Raw genomic sequence first — 21,357 nt, forward strand, 5'->3', positions numbered from 1 at the left:
TAACAGTAATAGAAGAGATTCTCTATCTGTTTCTTCTATGGCTTCTCTAGAGGAATCTGAATCCTCTCAGATAGAAAGGTATTATTTTTGTGGGGATCAAGACCATACTTTAAAATTCTGTTCCAGAAATAACAAAGAAGAATTAATGGAAAAACACTTAAGGGAGGGAGCAGACATCTTAGCTCTATGGGGACATTTGTGTGATCCGCCTGTCTCAGAAAACCCTTTTTTAAGATCAGTATCCCCTGCTAATACCGGACCTGATTCTTTAGGGCAAGGGTTAGAAGCCTCTTTTGAAGTGTCTCTTCCAGAACAAGGGGAGGATGAAAACATTGTTACTCTAAGAGATATGCAAAGAAAGGAGGGAACATTTAATAAAAACCCCAAAGAAGCTGAATCAGCCATCAGCATTATGTGCATGCAGGCCAAAAGGGAACAGATCCAGGGTTCTTCAGAACGACCATGCTACTTGTGTAGAGGGATGGGGCATGCCACCCGGAATTGCCATTTAAATAAAATTCTGAAAAAACCTGGTGATCAAGCGTATTTCCAACAATTACTATCAGGGCGGACGAGCGAGGGAGGATCACCTTGGCAGGGTGTCCTCTGGGACTATGGGAGACACACACTCGGGCGAGATATGGTATTCATCCCATTACAATACAACCCTACCCGACATCCTCAGTTGTCATGGGATATTGTCAGCAGAGTCCCATCATACCTCAGTACCTTTCTGTAAGAAAATGTAGAAAACAACCAGGGAAATTAAAACCCAATAGAAAACCCATCACAATACATACACCCCCTTCATCCTGACAAAAACCTACACAATTTTTTCATGATCTCCAGTAAAACCTACAATTCCCACAATCCCTACTTCCATTATATAAGTCCAACTACTGGGATGAAGAAGATGCAGATGGCAGTCATGAGGATTGCCCATAGGAATCAATCGGCAATTCATTTCTATTTTCAGTCTCCATGTTGTCCCGATAATGAGTCAGGCAGGGAGGGACAACTACTCACACCTGACTCGAATCAACTCTTTTCAAACAGTATAAAAAGTCAGCCACCCAGGCACACTCTGAGCGAGCTGGGGATGCTGAAGCAACTGTGGAGACCAGAAGGAAAATTTATCATCTGGAAGAACCTTGGTAAGCCAGAACGGGCCACGGACTGCCAAGATACTGAGGCCAGTGAGTATAAAGGGGGCTACAGTGTGGCATGTATCTGGTCGTGTTTAAATCAGTACTTGCTCCCTGAGTGAGTTCCAGAAACCCAGGTAGTTGAGGGGCAGGTGCTGGGAACCCGACCTCAAGTGAATCCCTATTGAGGTCTCGCTAACACCTCATTACTGAGTTAAAAGATTGAGACCCTGTGACTCAAGGAAATCTAAGGGGGCATAACCTGTTGTGTCAAGAACTTTGTGCAAATCCCAAAAGGGCCTGTAACTGGCCAAGTGGGAATACAAGCTCAAATGTGCATTCTGGGACTTTTAGTTCAAAAGAGCAGAGCTGTGAGACGGAGTGGTCCGGCACCACATGTGTGCCCAATCGAAGGTCTCTGTAAGGTATCCAGCTGAGAAGTGGCAGAAGTGAAAGTTAGAGTTGTAAAGAATTGTAAATCGAAGTGGTCCTGTGATGGGTCAAGCAAAATCCTGTACACAGTCTAAAGTGTTTGATTCTAGTTTCAAAAGGGATCTGAGCAAAGAAGAGGGGGATCCATGGTCCGAGCCTGGATAAGAGAGACCAAATTGTGAACATTGTGTGGAAAGGGATCTGAACCTGGACGAGGGGGATCCATGGTCCGAGCCCGGATAAGAGAGACCAAATTTGAACATTGTGTGAAAAGGGATCTGAGCCTGGACGAGGGGGGTCCATGGTCCGAGCCCGGATAAGGGAGACCAAGTTGTGAATTATGAACATTGAAGAAAAGGGCTCTGAGCCCAGATGAGGGGGACCCGTGGTCCGTGCCCAAAGGAGGGAGACCAATCGAGAATTTATGAATGTGAGATTCTTGACAAAGGTAAGGAACATTTGAGTTTTGTTTGCTACATCAGACCCTCTGCAGTAAGAGACTTTGAATGGCAAAGAGACTTTTAAACAGAAGGTCCTGACACTGAGATATTGAACTGTACGAGTAACAAGTATCAGCAGTCACTGAGATAGAAGGTGTTTTTCGACAAGTAAAGTGAACTTCTGTTTCAAGGCGGAAGGAGTCTGTGTTTTGACAAGAGACGTTTCTTTTGAGAATCCTTTTTTCTTAAAGACTTTGCCAGAGTGGTGTGAGACCAGCTTAACCATTGAACTGTGACCTCGTGCTGATTAAGCCAGAGTGTGCACGAGGCTCGAGCGTGCTGCCTTGTCCCATGATGAAAGCGTGGGTAAGGGAGGCCAACTGCTCCACTGTCCTGACATACTGATTCTTGAACACTTTTCCTTTTTTGCATACACTATTGTCCCATACCATTTTGTATTTAGAAGTAAGGATTGGCAATAGGTTTATTAGCATAGGTCCTTTTATTTTGACAGACTTCACTAGGAGTGCGTTATTTAGGTTCAGATAGGCTTTTAATCAACCCTTTTAAATTCAATAAACACCCTTGAACTGTATCACATTTGTGTTGGCCTTCATTGATGATACAAAGTCTTTCGTTACACCTCTCTCTGCCGGGCTCGGGACCACATTTCTCTACTTCATCTAAATCCAAGAATTTCAACTGTGGGCGGGATTTTTCTTTACCTGTCGCAGGACCACTTCGATTTACAATTACTAGTTCTCTTCTTGATATGACCTGTTCTCACTTTCACTTTTGCTACTCCGCAGCTGGATACATTACAGTCACCTTCGATTGAGCACCCACGTGGTGCCGAACCATTCTGTCAAAGGTATTGTATCTTGGTTTTAAAGTTCAGTCACTCATCAGCAATTCAACTTTACTCTTCTTATCACACGCGTTTTATCAATGTTCGTTCCAGCACTCGCCATACAATGTTGCTGCTTGCAACCTTGGCTTCAACACATACCAGTCTTGTATCGGTCTCCCCAACTCACCAGCTGTGTTGATTTCTCTGACGCTGCTTTGTTCTTGTAGCCAAGGATGGTACCACGGCAAGCTGGTGATTCTCCCCGCCTTGATTATTGACGCAGTAGGGGCCGGGGTATCTCCTATTCACAATGCAGGATTCTTCGGCCTGGGTTCCTTGTCTTACGCTTTATATTCTTGAGGGTTCAGGAAAATAATGGTTACTTGCTGAAAAGGTCAAGGGAACTTCTCTACGCATGATCCCCTTCTGTTTTGCCGTCTTTCCTTTCTCTTTCAGCTGCTGTCTCGAAACTGTTGTTTCCTCGTGTGCTTTGCCTCGCTCAGAGAGTGCTCTTGTGCTCTGCGTTTTATCCGTGTGGGAAGCTTAATGGAAGTCAGGTGAGTGTGATGGTCAGTAATTGCCTGACCTCGCCTGACCATTGTATTGGGACACGTTGTGTTTACTGCTCGGGTGTTAATCTGTTTTATCTCATAGCTGGCAGTCTGTGAGAAAGTGTTCATGTTGTAAAAGGGGAGGGGGTAGAGTTCCTAAATATCCTACCTGGTAGGATGGGGGAAGCTGTTACAGGGAAGGGGATACCGCGCCTCACCATCTGGTGTCCCACTCCCACTCCCACTCCCCGAAGACCCCTCACCAAGGTGATCCTCCAGCACTGATCCACCACCAGGAACTGGATCCAAAAGCGTTAGCCGTGTCTTGGCCACCTGGATGACAGATCCGCAGGGACTAGTGGGTGAGACACCTTCTGGTTTCTTACAGTTCCAAGGACAACCCTTTTGAGTTTAACTATTTTCAACTGGCAGAAATACACCTATTGGTAAGACTACCTGAAACCATCTGTGATTTACATTTCCTTTTTTTGTTGAACCACTATTTTTCATTAAGAAGACTTCCTATCACATAAGCATATGTTAAGACACAGAAAGATTTTGGTTTTGAACTTTCAGACATGGACCGCCCTTAGAAACATTAGTTGAGGGAAAATCCCTTTAGAGTTAGGGCCAGTTAGGTATTACACCAACCCCGGAACTTTATTAAATAAAGGTGTTGAAACTGTTACCTTTGAGTCTGTGTCTCTCTTGATACCATGCCTGTCTCACAACTTATTTTACTACCTTTCTTAAATCACTGAAAGTACTGTGGGGTTAACTAGATTTTTCAGGTTGGTATTATCTTGCATTCTGGGTCTTTTAATTAACCATTCAGGATGTGAAAATTAAAGCCGCAATTATATTCTATTGGCTTTACATGATGCTGTAAGGATTTACATGCTGTCATGTGGCTTTTTATTATGCAATTTGTGTTTTTTTTTAAGTAAACTCTACACAACATTATTACTGCAGACCTTAAAATCCAACTACTTGAGGCAAGGTTTGTGAACCTGGTCCAGACGGTTCTCCGCCACCCCCTTTTCCGATATCCCCAACCATCGCTGCGCCCTCCCAGCCATCTGTACACCCATCCCACTCACTCCTTTTTGGATGCAGCCAGAGTACAACTAGTTCCTTTTTTCCACTTCCACCCCTGGGTGTAACCTAGTTCTTGTGCACATCCCTGTCCTTAAATTGTACTGTGATCATTACAACTAATTTTTGCTTGATGGCTTGTTAAATTATTGCTACCAATGTTTTGCTCTCTGACCTCCTAAGCGCTCTTTTGCTCACACGAAAGTTTGCAGTAAAATAATACTACTTCTAATAATAGCAATAATAACAAAGATTAAAGAAAACCCTGTCTTTAATTCTATTTGTGTTGCTAGCCTTGTGTTTGTATTGGTAGAATTCATTTGAAGAATCAAAGCTCACACAGATCTAACCAGCTAAGACATTTGCAGAAAGAACTAGTGTCAAGAGCTTCACATGGCAGTGAAAGGCTGTATTATAAGCTTGAACCAACCAATTAAGCATTTACAATTCTTGCACATGTAACATTTCCCAGTGGCAGCTCTGAGCTAGCATTTGCTTGTTTTTTCCAGGATAGCGCTGCTTTCAGAGAGGCATTGTTGGGGGTCTGTCAGCACCCCCGTACGTGCCCGTGAGCCCCTCAACCCACAGACCTCACTCGGCACACGTCTGTGTAGTTCGGGCTCCCCGGTCGCTCTACCGCGGCCGGGAACGCCCCCTTTATTTATACATGCCGCGGCGGCGTGACACGTCACGCCGCCGCGTAAACCCGTCATCGGGCAGCGCCACACTCCTCCTTTTCCGGGAGGAACAACAAACCAGATTAACATTAACTTTATTAACCAAAAACCCACACATCTATCATAAACACTGCTGCACACCCACAAACAAAAACCCCTTTAATGTCATCCACCCAGATCCTTTCACCCCAGTTCACTAACCAAGTGTCCCACGACATCTTCACTGAGGTAGGCAGGTTTCCCTCGCCCAGCCCTCTGGGGGTACCTCCTGCCTACCTCTGGCATGTGACGTCCTTCCGCCGTTTCTCCCCGGACTGGGGATTCGGGTACCTCGTCCCAGAGGCCTTCGCCAGCAGGCATGTCTGGTGGATCAGGTTCGGGTGGGGTGTCAGTTCGTGGATCACCCAGCTTCTTGAAAAAACTCACATTTCGGGTGACAGCAGATCGTCCATCCGAGGCCGTCACCATGGACCCTTTCACTGCCACTACATCCAATGGCTCCGGTTCATAGGGAAGTGAGAGCTTCCCGTGGGGGTGTCGGTTGCGGATGAGGACCTCATCTCCCGGTTCAAGCCTTTGAGGTCGGAGACCCCGGCGCAGGTTTTCCTGTTCAGTTCGGACTCGCCTTTCCGCCTCCACCCGCTGACTATCGATGACCCCAGGTTCTTTCTCCCCAACTTCGGCAACAGCCCCCGGGGGCACCTCTTGAATAACACTTCCGCCGGAGCCACTCCCGTGGCGGCATGTGGGGTGGTACGGTACACCCGCAGAAACTGATAGAGGGCGCGTTGTAATGATTGACCCTGCCCCTGAGCAATTCGGAATGTTTTGTTCAGAGTCCGCATCAGTCTCTCAGCATCCCCGTTCGCCCGGGGCCACAGCGGGGATATCTTCCTGTGTTGTATTCCGCAGCTCTCCATCAACTCGGAGAACCGCTCACTTTGGAAGGGCGATCCGTTATCAGAGCATAGAGTGTGGGGAAAACCATGGGCCGCAAATATTTTCTCCATAGCCACCACCACATGCTCAAAGGCCACAGATTCAACGAACTCGACCTCCGGGTATCTCGAGTGTTCATCAACTATCACCAGGAAGTGGGTGCCCACTGATGTTGAGCCAAAGTCGGCGTGGACGATCTCCCATGGCCTCGTGTCTCGGGGCATTGCCTCAATGGCAGGCTCTCGTTGCAGAGGAGAGGCCGCCTGACACCATACGCATGCCGCCACAAAGTCGTCCACCCTTTTTTCCAACTCCGGAAACCAGACTTTCGAACGGAGCCGCGCCTTGGTCTTGGCAGCGCCCTGATGTCCATGGTGGGCGAGACTGATCACCTCGCTCACCTTTGACTGTGGAACAACAATTCGGTCACCCCGGAGTAGCAGCCCTGAGTCCGAGAACGACAACTCCTCCTTCACCTTCCACAACTGCTCCAGTACTATTTTGGCTTCTTGGGTGCGCCCGGACACAGCTCCGAGGATGGACTTCCAGGACCCATTACGCATCGAGTCCTTCAAGATTCGAAAACACTCGTCCTCAGCCGCCGCAGCCTCCAACTCCTCTAGGGACATCGCATTTGGTGTTGCCGCCTCCACCACCATTCGTACATGACTGTCCGCTTCTTCTCCGCAGGTGTCATATCCTTCTCCCCCACCCACTCCCGGATGACGAGAGAGGTAGTCTGCGGCATTGTTGGCCCCTGGCCTGTAGACCAGGGTGACGGAATATTCCAGGAGGGCGAGCATCCACCTCTCGATTCTAGCCTGTGGTCTTGAAGAGGAGCGCACCAGTATTGGAAGCAGTGGTTTGTGGTCAGTTACCACCGTCACCGGACGCCCCAAAACATAGAGCCGGAAATGTCTGCAGCCCCACAGCACCGCCAAGGCCTCCCGCTCGATCTGGGAGTACCTCTGTTCCGTTTCGGTGAGCGCTTTACTAGCATATGCCACAGGTCGAACAATCCCGTTGCGGTCCACTTGAGTCAGCACTGCTCCCAACCCGAAAGGACTTGCATCGACCACGATCTCTGATTCCAATGCGGGATCGAAGAACGCCATGGTGTCCCCCGTTGTGAGGGCACCCTTAATGTCCTCAAAGGCGGCCTGTTCGAGAGGGCCCCAATGCCATGGTGACTCTTTCTTGGTCAGCGCCCGGAGTGGTTCAGATCTCGAGGCTAAGTTCGGGATGAACCGCCCACAGTAGGTTACCATCCCCAGGAAACTCCTCACGTCCGTCACAGACTCGGGGGCTTTCTCCACTTTGATGTCCTGGACCTTTTTTGGGTCTGGCGACACCCCGCCCTCCTTGAATATGAAGCCGAAGAATTCAATGGAGGAGCGCATGAATTCACACTTTTCCCTATGAAGGGTGAGGCCCAACGATTGAAGTCGTTTCAGAGTCTTATCGAGCCTCTTCATGTGGTCCACTTCGGTTTTGGCGAATACCAAAATATCATCGCTAATGTTAAGGACGCCCTCCAGATCTGCTAGGGCGCCCCTGATGATGTTTTGGAACACTTCAGCGGCAGACGATACTCCAAAGCTCAACCGCTTGTATCGATACAGTCCCCGATGGGTGGTAAACGTTGTTATGTACCGGGACTCTGGATGAAGGACGACCTGGTGATACCCGGCTCGGAGGTCCAGTTTCGAGAAAAATCAAGCCCCTTGAACATCAGCAATGATATCATCGATCGTTGGTGTAAGATGTCGCTCCCTTTTGATCGCCTTGTTGGGGAGCCTCATGTCCACGCAGATGCGTACCGAGTCGGGTTGCTTGGGCTTTCTGGCCACCACGATCGGAGACACCCAGGGGGTTGGGCCTTCAACCTTCTCGATGATATCCAGGCTCACCAAGTTGTCCAGCTCCTTATCGACCTGCTCCCTTAAATGGAATGGCACTCGGCGGTGTTTCAATGCGATGGGCTGCACCGACTCATCGATGTGTAGTCGAACTGGTTCTCCGGTCATCTTCCCGATCCCACTGAAGAGTGCAGCATATTTGTCAAGGAGATCATTAATGTCCTCCAGGTGGACGGAGTATGCAAAACTGACGATGCCTAAGGCCTCCGCAGCTGCACAGCTGAGCAAGGTGTTGCTGCTCACCGGGGTCACATAGAATCGAGCCTTGATTTGTGAGCCATCATGCTCCACATCTGCCACGAAGGCACCGTCTAGCGGTATCGGTTCCTGACCCCCAAAAGCAAATATGCGGGCCTTCGGTGTGACCAGACCTGGGAGGGGTTTGAGAGAGTCATAATGCCCTCTGGCCATCACATTGACAGAGGCGCCTGTGTCAACGAGCACTGGGACTGGGGAGTGGTTGATCTCCACCACACATCTCGGCTGTCTCCTGCTTTTTCCTTTGAGTATTCCCAGACTGGAGACGAAAAAGATGTTCTCCTCGTCTTCCTCCTCGGCTCCCTCAGCATGGGACTCGACTTCACCCTGTTCTATCTGGGCTACACCGGGCAGTTGGCTCTGGCGCGGAGTCCACGTCCGTGCCTGACCTCTTGGCACCATCACCGGCATGGCTGCACGACATACTCTCGAGAAGTGATCGGCCAGTCCACACCTCCCACAGGTTTTTCCAACCGCCGGGCATTCTGCCATGTGAGGGAGGTCGTACCCACACTTCTGGCACGACTCCCCTTCTCTTCCTGCCCTGTCTCGGGGTCGTCCACCCGGGCGTCTCACTCCTCGGCCACCTCGCCACACGACACACACCTCCTCCGACCTCACCGACCGAGACCCTGCTTCCATCTTGTTGGCTCGGGCTTCTGCTACCTCGTGGCACCTGCCCAGCTCCAGTATGCGGGGCAGCGTGATGCCCGGTTCTCTCAGGACTTGTCTCCTGAGCTTGCCAGAGGAGCATGCCTGGATCAGCATCGTGCGTATCATGTCGTCTGCATCCCCCCATGCGCATCCGAGGGAGAGGCGGCGTAGGCGACCATAGAAAGTGTCCAGTGTCTCCTCTTCCTTCTGCTTAGCCGAGAGCATGACAAATCTCTCATAATCCACATTTGCAAGGGGAAGGAAATGTGCAAGGAGTGCCGCCTTGGCCGCATCATAGGAGTTATTAATAGGTGTAAGCGATTCAAATATCTCCTGGACTGCAGGCCCTGCCGAGTACAGCATGGTGGCAATTCTGCTGTCGTCATCCGTCACCTGAGCAGCCCTGAAATACATGTCAAGGCGACCCACCCATCTTCTCCATCGGGGCCCCATGCTTGAGGGTGGGCCTGATGCATCGAACTCCGGGATGGGTTGCAAGGCGGCATGGGCCGCGAGCGCTCGTGCTTGAGCCACGATGGGAAGTCCTGGTTGTCCCGGTAGCTGTCCTGCAGGGGCTTGAATCACCGGAGGTAGGACAAACTGTTGTTGAGCCGCAGCCTGGCCACGATCACGGGGGAGTGACGCAGCTGCAGCACCACTGTCTGAATCCTCAGAGTCACCCATGGGCTTGAGCGCACAGGCACCCCCACCTACTGTCCTGAGGGCCGCAACTCACACTCCCACCATCATAGTGCAACTCACCCCTTCCTTTCCGGGCACCAATGGAGGCACAAAAAGAATACGACACCCAGAGCAGCCAAGTTTGATGATGAAGGAGACAAAGAAGAAGCCACAGCGCTCTGATGATGAAGGGGACAAAGAGACCACTGTGGATCCACCTTGCCGTAGTCCAAATAGACCTGGGAGTTCCAAAAATTGAGCTGAAGCGATGGATTGGCCTAGACAGGCCCTGTCATGTTAGTCCATCTCCTAGCTTTCACACGACGTAGGAGTCCCAAAACTGGGTTAAAAAACACCAAACAGGCATGGGCGTGCAGGGTAGACTTCCTGTTACCAATGTTTCCAAAAATTAGGCCTGTGTTGCCTTCACGCTCCAAACCGGAGCCTCGTGAAGTTTCACGGCCTACAAGACAAAGTGGCCGCCGGCCGCGTGTGCGTCCCGCGACCCGGCATGAAGCGAGGTGAAGCTTTGTTCCGCTTCGTTTGAAAAATTAATCCAGAGGATTTCACCGCTGGGCCCGGGTCTCCCTCACCACTCGTCGCCACTGTTGGGGGTCTGTCAGCACCCCCGTGCGTGCCCGTGAGCCCCTCAACCCACAGACCTCACTCGGTACACGTCTGTGTAGTTCGGGCTCCCCGGTCGCTCTACGGCAGCCGGGAACGCCCCCTTTATTTATACATGCAGCGGCGGCGTGACACGTCACGCCCCCGCGTAAGCCTGTCATCGGGCAGCGCCACAGGCATCAGAGCGTTTCAACATTTTCAGTTGGGAATTGGCTCCGACATCTTGAGAGGGTTCCCTGTGACTCTGACAAATAAACCTTAATAACCTTTCTTATGTGGTCATTTAGTGTTTTAGTTTCCCTCCTGGCATTATTCTGCTGTGTAGGGGATAACACAAATGTCCCTTGGTAATCTGAGACCACTACCCCCACCACCCCGTGTAGCTTTATGTAGGGTTTTGTCACAAAATCTGGGCCCAAGATGAGGCTGTGTGCAAGCACATATTCACCAAGGAAGACACCTACTTGTGATTATTTAAGAGACCTGAAATCTAAAAACGAAAATGGTAAAAATGTTGTGAAGTATGACAAACTAGGCAATTTTCCAAGTTTTTTCCCATCCCTTGTAGTATATTAATTTTGTGATAAGATGTGTTCATTGTTTGTACAAAACTGCAGCAATTGAAATTGCTTTTGCCCCAAAATACTTATATACAATTTGTCCACTTTTTCCTTTTCAACACCGTAAAGTACACTTGTAAAAATTCTGTTAATGGGGCTGCTTCTGGTCTTGCAATTATTGTGAGAGAGATGTAGTTATTAGTTAATCACTATAACATCCAAGCATATGATGTCCAGACCATACAACATTTTCATTAAATAAGCAGCCGCTCAACATTTGAAGAATTGGGTGGGTGGCAGGCAGTCAACTGTTGCCATGTCTGACTCAAAAACCTCTTGGAAGACAAATTGAGCTACAAGATGTAGGACAAGACAATGAAACTCGTCTATAATTTGCATTACAGTGTCTTTTTAGGAAGGGCTGTTTCTCAGTTTCTTAATGGTGGCTGACACAGATGAAAATCAAATACTTTCTTACGTTTGTTGCTGGGAAAAATGTGATTTGAGTTTTCTTTCATTTGCATGCTGAAATTGTCATCTCAGTACAACACAGTGGTCTAATTCTATGATGGTGTTTTTTTGCTTTCTCTTCCACTTACGCTGCACTGTTAAACAGGAAGTTGGGGTAAGGGGCTTCTCTTTGCATTAAGTATTGTTTTTTTCACTGTGCATGCACAATAATAAACTTGAGTCTGGCGGAAGAGGTGTTTGGTAGCACAAGCATAGCCCTTTTTTTTCATCTCCCTTTCTTAATAAATGTTGGGACCCTTACAAAGTCTTGTGGTATTATCAAACAGTGTGATGCCGGAGGATGCACAGTGTATCCCTCTCCATCCAGATCTGTCCCCATGCACCCCAAGCATTTCCAGTCATTTACATTATTCTTTGTGTAACGAGAAATGAAACCTGTGCCAAAGTATTCTCCATGCCATTTTGTTTTGATCTCTCTTGTGGCCTTGCCTAGGACTCTGTTTTTTTCAGGTTGCAGAACTGCAGGCTTTGAGGGAGTCCCTTTTCTGTAGTTGATCCTCGCAATGCCTGTGTGTTTAGCATTGTATGATGATATGTCACCACTGCCTGGTGTTGCTTGCAGACCGTGGACTTGTCTTTCAGCAATTAGATGCTTTTAGAGACTTTTCTTCACAATCCTAATAGAATGTAGCCATAGGCAAGGGAAACTCCCTTCTGGGCACAATATTCAAATAGGTTAGGTCTCCTCCACTCTTGCATCTCTCCAAAACTGAGTACTCCATACTGGCAAACCAATTACTAGGTCAATCTTGACCATTATGCATTTCAGAGTTCATTCACTTTGCGGCTTCAATTCAGGAGTCAAAGTTAATACCAGAGGCTTGGCCTCTCCTCCGAAAACTCTATTGTCCACCCGGGAGGGTTGTTGGCATCCTTGAAACACAATGCAGTCTTCTCGTCTGGGATTTGGCGCTCTCCTGGTTTTTCAGAGGCAACTACCCCCTGCTGGGAACATCAGGGTTTACCCAACCTTTTGCTCATGTCCCTAGATCGGTCGTTCTGCTACAGTGGGTTTGCCTTTGCCCCAGACGTTCTGCTGCTTCTCGTGTTCCACCCTGCTCCAATTCTCATGGGTCTCCCTCAGTTGGGCTCAGGCCCCACCTTTAGCTTCTCACATGGGTCTCCCTCAATCGGGATCGACCCCTCCTTTGATTCACACAGGGGTCTCCCTCATTCGGGTTCAGACCCTCTCGCTTTGCACAAAGGTTCAATAAAAAGAAAATGTCTCTGGACCTCAGGTCCCACAATGCAGCTTTCTCATTTTGCTCCCACTTCGCCAGCCTCCCACAACAGCATTCTGCAGATTCTGGGAGTTTGTGGGGTTTCCAATTGGGCATTTCTGAGGTCGGGGTCGTCCCAGAAGCATCTCAGAAGCCTGGGCTTTAATGTTAAACCCAGGGGATGAGCCTTGGCTTCGGTCCTGTCAGATAGCTCCAGCTGCCCCTGATCTGGCTGAGTGAAGCACAGCTCTATTGCCACACTACAGCCTCTCCTGCATTCACAGGCCCAGTGACTTGGCAGCCTGTCCCCCTTCTCAGGGTTCCTTCCCAGGGTCTTTGCTGCTTCTCCTTGGCTCCTTTGGACAGCACAATCCTCTCATCCTCCCCAGCTCTCTCAAAGTGTGCTTGTGTGCTCTGCCTTTTATACTGACTGGGAGGCTTAACAGGTTTCAGGTGGGAATGATTGTGGAGGGATGCCTGACCTTGCCTTGCCTCAATATCAGGACAAAATGGTGACTGCGCATAGGAATCCCTGGTGCACTGGCTCCTATGGGTAATCTTCCTAGCTCCCTTTTCCTCTTCTTCTTCTTCTTCTTCTTCTTCTTCTTCTTCTTCTTCTTCTTCTTAGTATTGTTCAAAAATGGGGGGGACATGTAATGGCACTGCACATATTTCCTAATGGCAGCGTGGGCATGATGGTGACTGAGTGCCTGTCCCTGATTGGTCTTATTAGTGGGACAGGGCCGTCATTATAGGCAATCTTCCTAGTCTCAGCCTTTGGGCTTTTATAGTGAATGAAGGGATTGTGCGAGTTGTAGTTTTTCTTAGGGATCATGGAAAAACCATGTGGGTTTTTGTCAGGATGAAGGGGGCAAATGTATTGTTGTGGGTGCATGGGTTTTGGGCGATAATATCCCATGATGACTGAGGGCATGTCGGGTAGAAATGTATTGGAACGGGGGGGATAGCATGTCTTGCCTAAAGGCATTCCTCCCACAGTTTCCAAGGGTCCCTTTCCCAGGTGATCCTCCCTCCACTGGCCACCTGAGTCAGGGATCCCGGGAATAACATGGGAGAAATGCCTCAGGTTTCTCACAGTGGCCTTTCTGAGCTTTCTGTTTTCATTCGGCTCAGCTGAGAACCAGGGAGCAGATTGTTTATGTTTCTGCCTTTTCTAACTGAGTGATGCAATTTCATTGATAATGTAGGTTATGATGTTGTGGTAGTTGATCATAATAGAGTTAAAATCCTTCTTTGGTAGAGGCCAGTCGGGCTGTTATCTGTTCAACAAGTCAATGTTTTTTTATTAAGTTTCTAGTGCAGAACATTTGCCTTTTTATTTGGCAGATCACTTTTGTTTTCAAATGGTTTATTGAGAATGGGACAAAGAGGCGATCCAGCCAGTCCATTTTTATGGGAAGCCTAATTTGGAAATTAAGAATGTAGAATGAGGCCATTGATATGTAAGAAGCCTGAAAAAGCAGACAGTTTCAAGTCCGAGGAGTCGCCCGGGTGCATATTGATATCGGCAAGGAGGATATTTGATTTCATCTGTTGGCTAGAGATGTGGCCAGTGCATTGTTCTACGGTTGTATAGGAATTGTTCGTTTTACAACTGCTCGAATGACAATTGACCTTTTCACAATTGACCGAATTGTGAAGGTCAATTGTAACATATATGTGGGGGGAAACCCCCCACAACCCCCACCCAACGCCAAACCCCCCAAAACCCATATATATATTCGGTCAATTGTGAAAAGGTCAATTGTGACCCTTTAAATTCGGTCAATTGTTCATTCGAACAATTGTAAACGAACAATTTGGGTAATACCTTGTTCTACATATGGTCCCTTGGTAGGTAGTTGATGGATGTATGGATGTGCTTATTTATGTTTTATATGGTGCAAGACTAGCTTGAAAGCAAAGGGAGTGCTGTTCTACAGTACAAAGAACAGAAGGGCAGCTTACAATGGTTCTGGAGCTGTGGTAGCATCAGGGAGAGGTTTCACCTTGGAATTCCCTGAAGAGCAGGATTTTAATTTTTCCTGAACTGTAGGCGTGTTGGAGCGATCCTGAATGCCACTGGGATGGTGCTCCAGTATGCTTCGACATATCAGGAGATGGACTGTTTCCATTATTTTTCCTTGTGGGCTAGTTTAGTTTCCAGCCTACCAATGACCTGGCTCCTATATGCGCATGTACCACCCAAGGTGTTAAATTTGTACACACATTAGGTGGGAATCCGGGAGGTGGTTGCCTTTTAGGTAACACAACATTTGGAAGAGAATCCTGGCAGGCATCGGGAATCTGTGAAGAACGCGCAGGATGGTGGTGATGTGGTAGATTATTTTAGAACAGGTGGTCAGGCAGGCTGTGGCATGATTGACTGCTTTGTGGGGAGACAGATGTATTGCAGAGATCCTGGTGAGGAGGGTATTACACCCATCAATATGTGTAATCAAGAGCGCCTGTACCAAAAGTCTTTTGGAGGGAGTAAGGGCTTACTTTTGCAGAGCAGCATGATCTGGTACTGCACAGTCTGGGCTTTCTTGCTGATGTACTGCTGAAGGTAGATGTTGTAGTCCATGATGAGGCTGAGGGATTTGGCCGATGGGGCGTCTTGCAGGGTGAATCCATCCAGTTGCATCTCGTTCAGCCATCTTTGGATGGTTTCCTGTTTGGAGGGATGGCCAAAGAGCAATTCTGTTATGGCCGGGCTGAGTTTTAGGTATGCGCTTATCATCCATGTTTGAATGCTTGCAAAGCATTTCCAGAGGTGAGTGATGTTGTAGGAGCTGTTTATTTTAACATACAGCTGGGTGTCATGTTTGTACTGGTGTAGCGAGATGTCTGGATCATCAAGAAGTGATCCCATCAATATCAATTCCACAAATTAATTAAAGATCACTGGGGAGAGGTTTCAAGGTACCCATCAGGACCGCCTGGTGTCTATCGATAGGTAGGAGGGGAACCAGTTAAGAACTGTTCCCACAAAGACCATTCTTTGCACGAGAAAGTTTATTCTGTGGACTGGGAGGTTTTACCTTCAACCACCAGGGATTCAAAATATGTAAATGATTGGAGTGGAATCTGTACAACTTGTGGATCATACCGGTCCCTGTCCATGTGTCATCTTCCGTATCTAGGTAAATAATGTTTTATTCTTGAGGCATGAAGAGGTCATGGAACATTATAGAAGTATGCAAAACCATAGTTTGGTAAGAAAGAAGGGATACACTTCAAAATCTCTGATTTTATCTGTCAGTTTTACGGCATAGGCTTTCAATAGACCGTAATAACCAATTGGAGAACTTGCTTAGTGTCGTAATGACCAGACTGCTCACTGTTCCTTCTACTCCCCTTGACTTCAAGATCTATATCAACAAGTATTTCATGCAGCCAGTGTCCAGTTTGCGATTCTTAAAGATCTCTTTAAAACCTACCAAGGTTTGCCTTTTCTTTTTGGAGACAGGGGACAGACAATCAAGGCAACCATGTCTCATCGCACGCAAACTAAACAGGTAAATCTTGGTGGTTTCTGACATCCTCGTGGCTGCTGGATCTGTGCACAAAAATACATAAAAAATGCAAATGCCAACCCAAGGAATCCGGTCCAGAAAGAGGAGCTGGCTCCATCCTTCCAGTATTGTTTTATAATGAGCTCCAAAGAGGTGGTAGCACATTAATGGCCTTATCACAAGTTGGGTGGTAACCCTTAAATGCGGCGGTAACGCTATTACAGCTGCATTTTAGGGTCCGCCCAATCACAAGTCTGACAGCATTAACCCCCAGACTGCCCATTTTCGGGTGCAATTCCCCGTAGGGTCCAATGGACCCAATGGGAAAAGGGGAATTACAGTTACCGCCCAACCCTTGATCCGACGCTAATAGCGCGGGACCGGTTGGTGGTAACGCTATTAGTGCAGGCAGTAGCCCGGCGGTAATACCGCCGGGATACCGCCCAACTCGTGATGAGGCCCAAAGAGTGGTATGTGAGTAAGGATTCATTACTCACCTGTAGTCATTTATTTATTTTTATTTTTTAGATTTGTAAAGCGCACTACAGCCCAAGGGCATCGAGGCACTGTTTCAAGAAGGTGTTTTAGTTGCAGGAAATATGGCTTTGCTCAGGGTCACAGAGAGCAATAGCCTGACAAAATGAAGTGAAGCAAATACATAGTTGGTTGTGTGTTACAAATATCATAAATTAGCAGTAAAGGTTACAAGGCATAGGGAGAAGTAGCATACAGCACTAGAAGGCAACACAGCCAGTCGGGCCCAGATTATACAAACAAAAGGGGTTTGATAGCTTTCCAGAAGGCTGTGTGCAAGTCAATACTTCTCAGGTGCGGTGTTAGGGAGTTCCAATGGGTCGTAGCAATGACACGGAAGCTAGATCCTCCTGCGTGAATCCTCAGGGTTTTCAGAATGGTGATTCCGTTTGTGTATGCGGTTCTGGTTTGTCTGTAGGTTTGGCAAATCTCTGTCATAGATTGAGGGGGGCAGTGTTATGGAGAAATTTGTGTGTGATGGCGAGAGTTTTAAAAATGATGCATTCCTTGATGGGGAGCCAGTGGACTAGTTTCCTGGTTGCTGAAATGTGGTCACTCTTGGAGACGCCGGTGGCAGCCCAGAGGGCATTATTTTGGATAGTCTGGAGTTTTCTGATATTTTTAGCAGAAGTGCCTGCTAGGAGGGAATTGCAATAATCAAGCCGAGACCTGATTATTGCTCTTGTTATGGTGAGGCAGTTCTGCTCAGACAGGAAAGGTCTAGCTGCATTGAGAAATTTAGAGTGGTATGCTGCAGCAGATGCTATGGCGTTAACCTGTCTGATCATTGAAAGTTTGGAGTCTAGGTAAACCCCCAGAGTTTTGACTGCGTGTGAGACGGTGGTTTGAGTGTTGTCGATTGTGAACGAGCTGTTCTTTTCGGGGAGTTTCTTTAGGGTTGCGGGTGATTGAATAAGTAGAAGTTCGTTTTTTTCTATGGTAACTAATTTTACCATTAGTAATGGCACATACTTCCGTTAGCATGGTCTGCATACCTCTCCTTTGGTTTTCAGATTGTCATCATCTACTACTTGCCAACCAGGCATTTCATTTTGTCTACATAGGAATGTCCTCTTTAAAATGCCTGACCCCTTCCACTGGGATGCTAGCGTCCTTTGATCTCTTTCCCATCTTTCCTATTATCCATTGTAATTCCTTTCTCCCTGCCAAATTATTGTTGTATGTTAAATGCTCCATTACCTTTCTGGTTAGGCCAGCGCTACATTAATGATTGCCAAAAATGTATAAGCGACCAGAATTGATGAAGAACTTTAAAGTGCATGAAAAAAACGATAATTACCCTTTTTATTAAGATTATCTTAAAAAAATTAATGAAGTTTGAAGCAGGTTCAAGATCTTTTTGTTGCCGGCAGACTGTACAGTATCTCTAGCAGGGAAACATTTGATTTGTGTGTAGATGGTGGTAGGTTGCTAATATCTGTCTGTGAAATGGTTCATATGTCTTACCTAATGAGAGGACAACCAAAATAGTGGAAATGAATGCAGAATATAAACTATGGATTAAATTAGTGTGGCAAAGACCTACTTGAAGAAAAATCATCACTACACCTCTGACACATGATGTTGATTTCTCTCCTGATTTGGAGTATTGTTTGTTTGCTGACTGTCAACCCCTGTTGAAAAGGTGTTAAATATGTGCAGTAAAATTTTCAAGACACAGATTTTAAATTGAGGAGTTATGATATGGAATTTAAGATATGGCATTTATAGCGCGCCTATACGCCAGTGTTTCAAGGCACGACGAGGCAAGGGAGGGGGAACAGAGGGAAGGCAGAGACAACAATCTTACTATGCCAGGTGTCATTGAGATCGCACACAGGATCTCTTTAGGAACTCAGCAATAACCCCTGTGAGCTTTTATGTAAATGTATTTCATTCAGGGCGTGTAATGTATTTTGTATAAAGTTGCTCCCCACTTAATTCCTTTTAATTATGTGTTTTCCTTTGCAAAGATTTGTAATGTTAACTGCACTCTGAAATATAAAGAAGGGGCTAGTTTAATTTGAGATGTTTCCAGGAAAATGTAATAGCGGCTAAAATGAAGATTTTATCTTGACAATTGTTTACGGAACTCTTTAGTACACCTGGCTCTTTTAATATATCAAAATAGTTCTAAATTATTATAGTTTTTAAAAAGCTGCATAATTTAATTGTACTTACCTTGTCCATTTCCTCCTTCCAGCATCCCTTTCAGGACTATAGTTGTCAGTTTGTTGTCCCACCAAGTCCTCTTACAGAATTTGTACGATATCTTATTGGAAGAGTTTGTGAAAGGACCCACACATACTGAAGAGAAAACTGCTGCTGTACCAGAATTAAGGCCATCCGGCTTCCTCAGATACATATCCATGCAGAACCTTGCTGTCATCTTTGATCTGCTGCTAGACTCTTACCGGACTGCCAGAGAGTTCGATACTCGTCCTGGTTTGAAGTGCCTGCTAATGAAAGTTTCTGGTATTGGTGGGGCTGCAAACCTCTACCGCCAGTCGGCAATGAGCTTCAACATTTACTTCCAGGCTTTGATATGTGCCCTTCTCACAAACCAAGAGCACATCACAGCAGAACAGGTAAGGAAAATCCTTTTTGAAGATGAAGAACGCAGTACGGATTCTTCTCAGCAGTGCTCTTCGGAAGACGAAGATATCTTTGAAGAAACCGCCCAGGTGAGTCCCCCCAGAGGGAAGGAGAAGAGGCAATGGAGAGCCAGAATCCCTTCATTGAGCGTGCAGCCAGTCAGCAATGCAGATTGGGCTTGGTTGGTCAAAAGACTTCACAAATTGATAATGGAACTGTGTAACAACTACATACAAATGCACCTTGATTTGGAGAGCAGCGTTGAAGAACCGCCACTGTTTAGAGGTGATCCATTTTTTATTCTTCCATCCTTTCAGTCGGAATCTTCCACGCCATCAACTGGAGGGTGGTCTGGAAAGGATACACCATCAGAAGATGACAGAAGCCAGCAAAAAGACCACTTTACAGAAAACATGACCCCCTTGGGAGTGATTGGAGAGGTGATGCCCCCAAGTCCTAAACTGGAGAGAAAGGAGCAGGGCAGGAAAAAGGAATGGTGGGAGAGTGCCGGCAATAAAATCTACACCATAGCCACTGACAAAACAATATCAAAACTCATGACCGAGTACAAGAAAAGAAAGCAGCAGCATAACATGACTGCCTTTGTGAAAGATCCCAAAGGAGATAAGAAGGGGGATTTGTTGTGCACAAGAGGACAAGATTCGCCCGTGCCTCAGCGACCCCAGCATCTGGGTGACCAAAGTCAGATGAGGCATTCCTTCAGTGCTGGCCCTGAAATATTACGGCAGGAGAAGAGATCTCGATCAGGCTCCACAGTCAGCACTATGAATCTTTCTGTCCGGGATGCAGAGGCTCAGATACAGGTATGAAATATGCCCAAGGCATGGAATGTTTATTAGAACTTTAGTTTCTGTGCATTTAGAACATTTTGCTGATGTTCACCTTTGATATGCAGAGCTTTACCCAGAGGAATGTTTATGGTAGGTTGTACACATATGTAAACTAATAGAGAAACCTGGGGAAAACTCTGACAACATGGCGATACTTAAGTTGCAAAAAAACTCACACACCCATTTCAAATAAAGCTGCACGTCTAGAGAGCTTTGCTCCTTCTTGGACCTTTAAGACCTGTGTTGCTTCTGCTTAGCTGTTGGTTTTATTGGCCTGTGTTAGTGATCTTCCAACTCTTAGAACAACAAAACCATTTCAGACTTCGGTTGCATGTACTGAAAGTATCCCATTCCGAAGGAATACGGTAAGCCGCCTTTTATACAGAATGCACACACACCTTTTCAGTTCATAGCAGTAGACTAAGATATCTCCACCATAGCAACAGTTTGATATTGTTCAGAATTAGGTAAGTCCAGAGTGTAATAATAATTGGATAATAATTGGATCAGCTCCTGTCTTGGAGCATGTCAATAACCCTCCCTGACACCCTTCGTTGCTCTCTTTTCATCTAATGTCCCTCACACAACGCCATTTTAATCAGCACTGTCTCCTAGGAGAAGCACTAACATTCATCCCCTGTGACGTTGATGACACCAAGGAACTGCAACAACACATACCAGGCTTTCCTAAAACACCTCTATGGTCCCCCTTTCCCTGCCCTATGAGAGTCCCATCACTACCATGTTATTCATCTTTGTCCTATCTCGGAAGTCAGTGCAATTAATAGTGTTTCTCAAATTGTCTCCCTTGACCCTGTTAGATCTTGGCTGTGTTCCTAAATGGCCACTCATTTGCAGAAACTGTTTGTCACATGTGCTGCCCTTTCCATGACTGTATCCGTATTTTCATCTTAAATGAATGGCCAAATGGCAGTATATCTTTCTATTCCTGTTGACTCTCTCTGCTTTGTATGTTTTCTTTTAGCTTCAAACTTGTTTTCAATAGAGAACATCTCTTTCCAGTAGCAGAGGCAGCCTTTGGTGCCGGTGGAGGATCGGGGGGTAATAGAATGTAACGGTAGGCTAGGGGAGTGCACTGGGCACCAGGAGGGAGACAGGGGGTGCCTGCTCCCTCCCGGTACCACCACTCTCTTTTTCTGGTTTCTCGTTGTTGTTTATGCATCAGCCAGTTATTGGCAGAGTAAAGAGACCCACCTCAGCTGTGGACACTGGACTTACTCTCCAGTCACAATCAAAGATTTCTTCTTCAGTGTCTACAGCCT

At 47.0% G+C, this 21,357-nt stretch overlaps 1 protein-coding gene across 2 annotated transcripts in view; it reads left to right on the forward strand.

Annotated features, from left to right (window-relative positions):
* Positions 1 to 21,357, forward strand: part of ARFGEF3 (ARFGEF family member 3) — a 1,236,769-nt gene that overhangs the window by 1,075,318 nt on the left and 140,094 nt on the right. For both annotated transcript variants that reach the window (XM_069608078.1, XM_069608079.1), the window contains exon 33: positions 18,832 to 20,047. In XM_069608078.1, the coding sequence (XP_069464179.1) occupies positions 18,832 to 20,047 (1,216 nt within the window). The remainder of the gene's footprint in view (positions 1 to 18,831; positions 20,048 to 21,357) is intronic.

This window comes from Ambystoma mexicanum, chromosome 4q, assembly GCF_040938575.1.
Source record: "Ambystoma mexicanum isolate Mex_15411 chromosome 4q, UKY_AmexF1_1, whole genome shotgun sequence".
NCBI lineage: Eukaryota > Metazoa > Chordata > Amphibia > Caudata > Ambystomatidae > Ambystoma > Ambystoma mexicanum.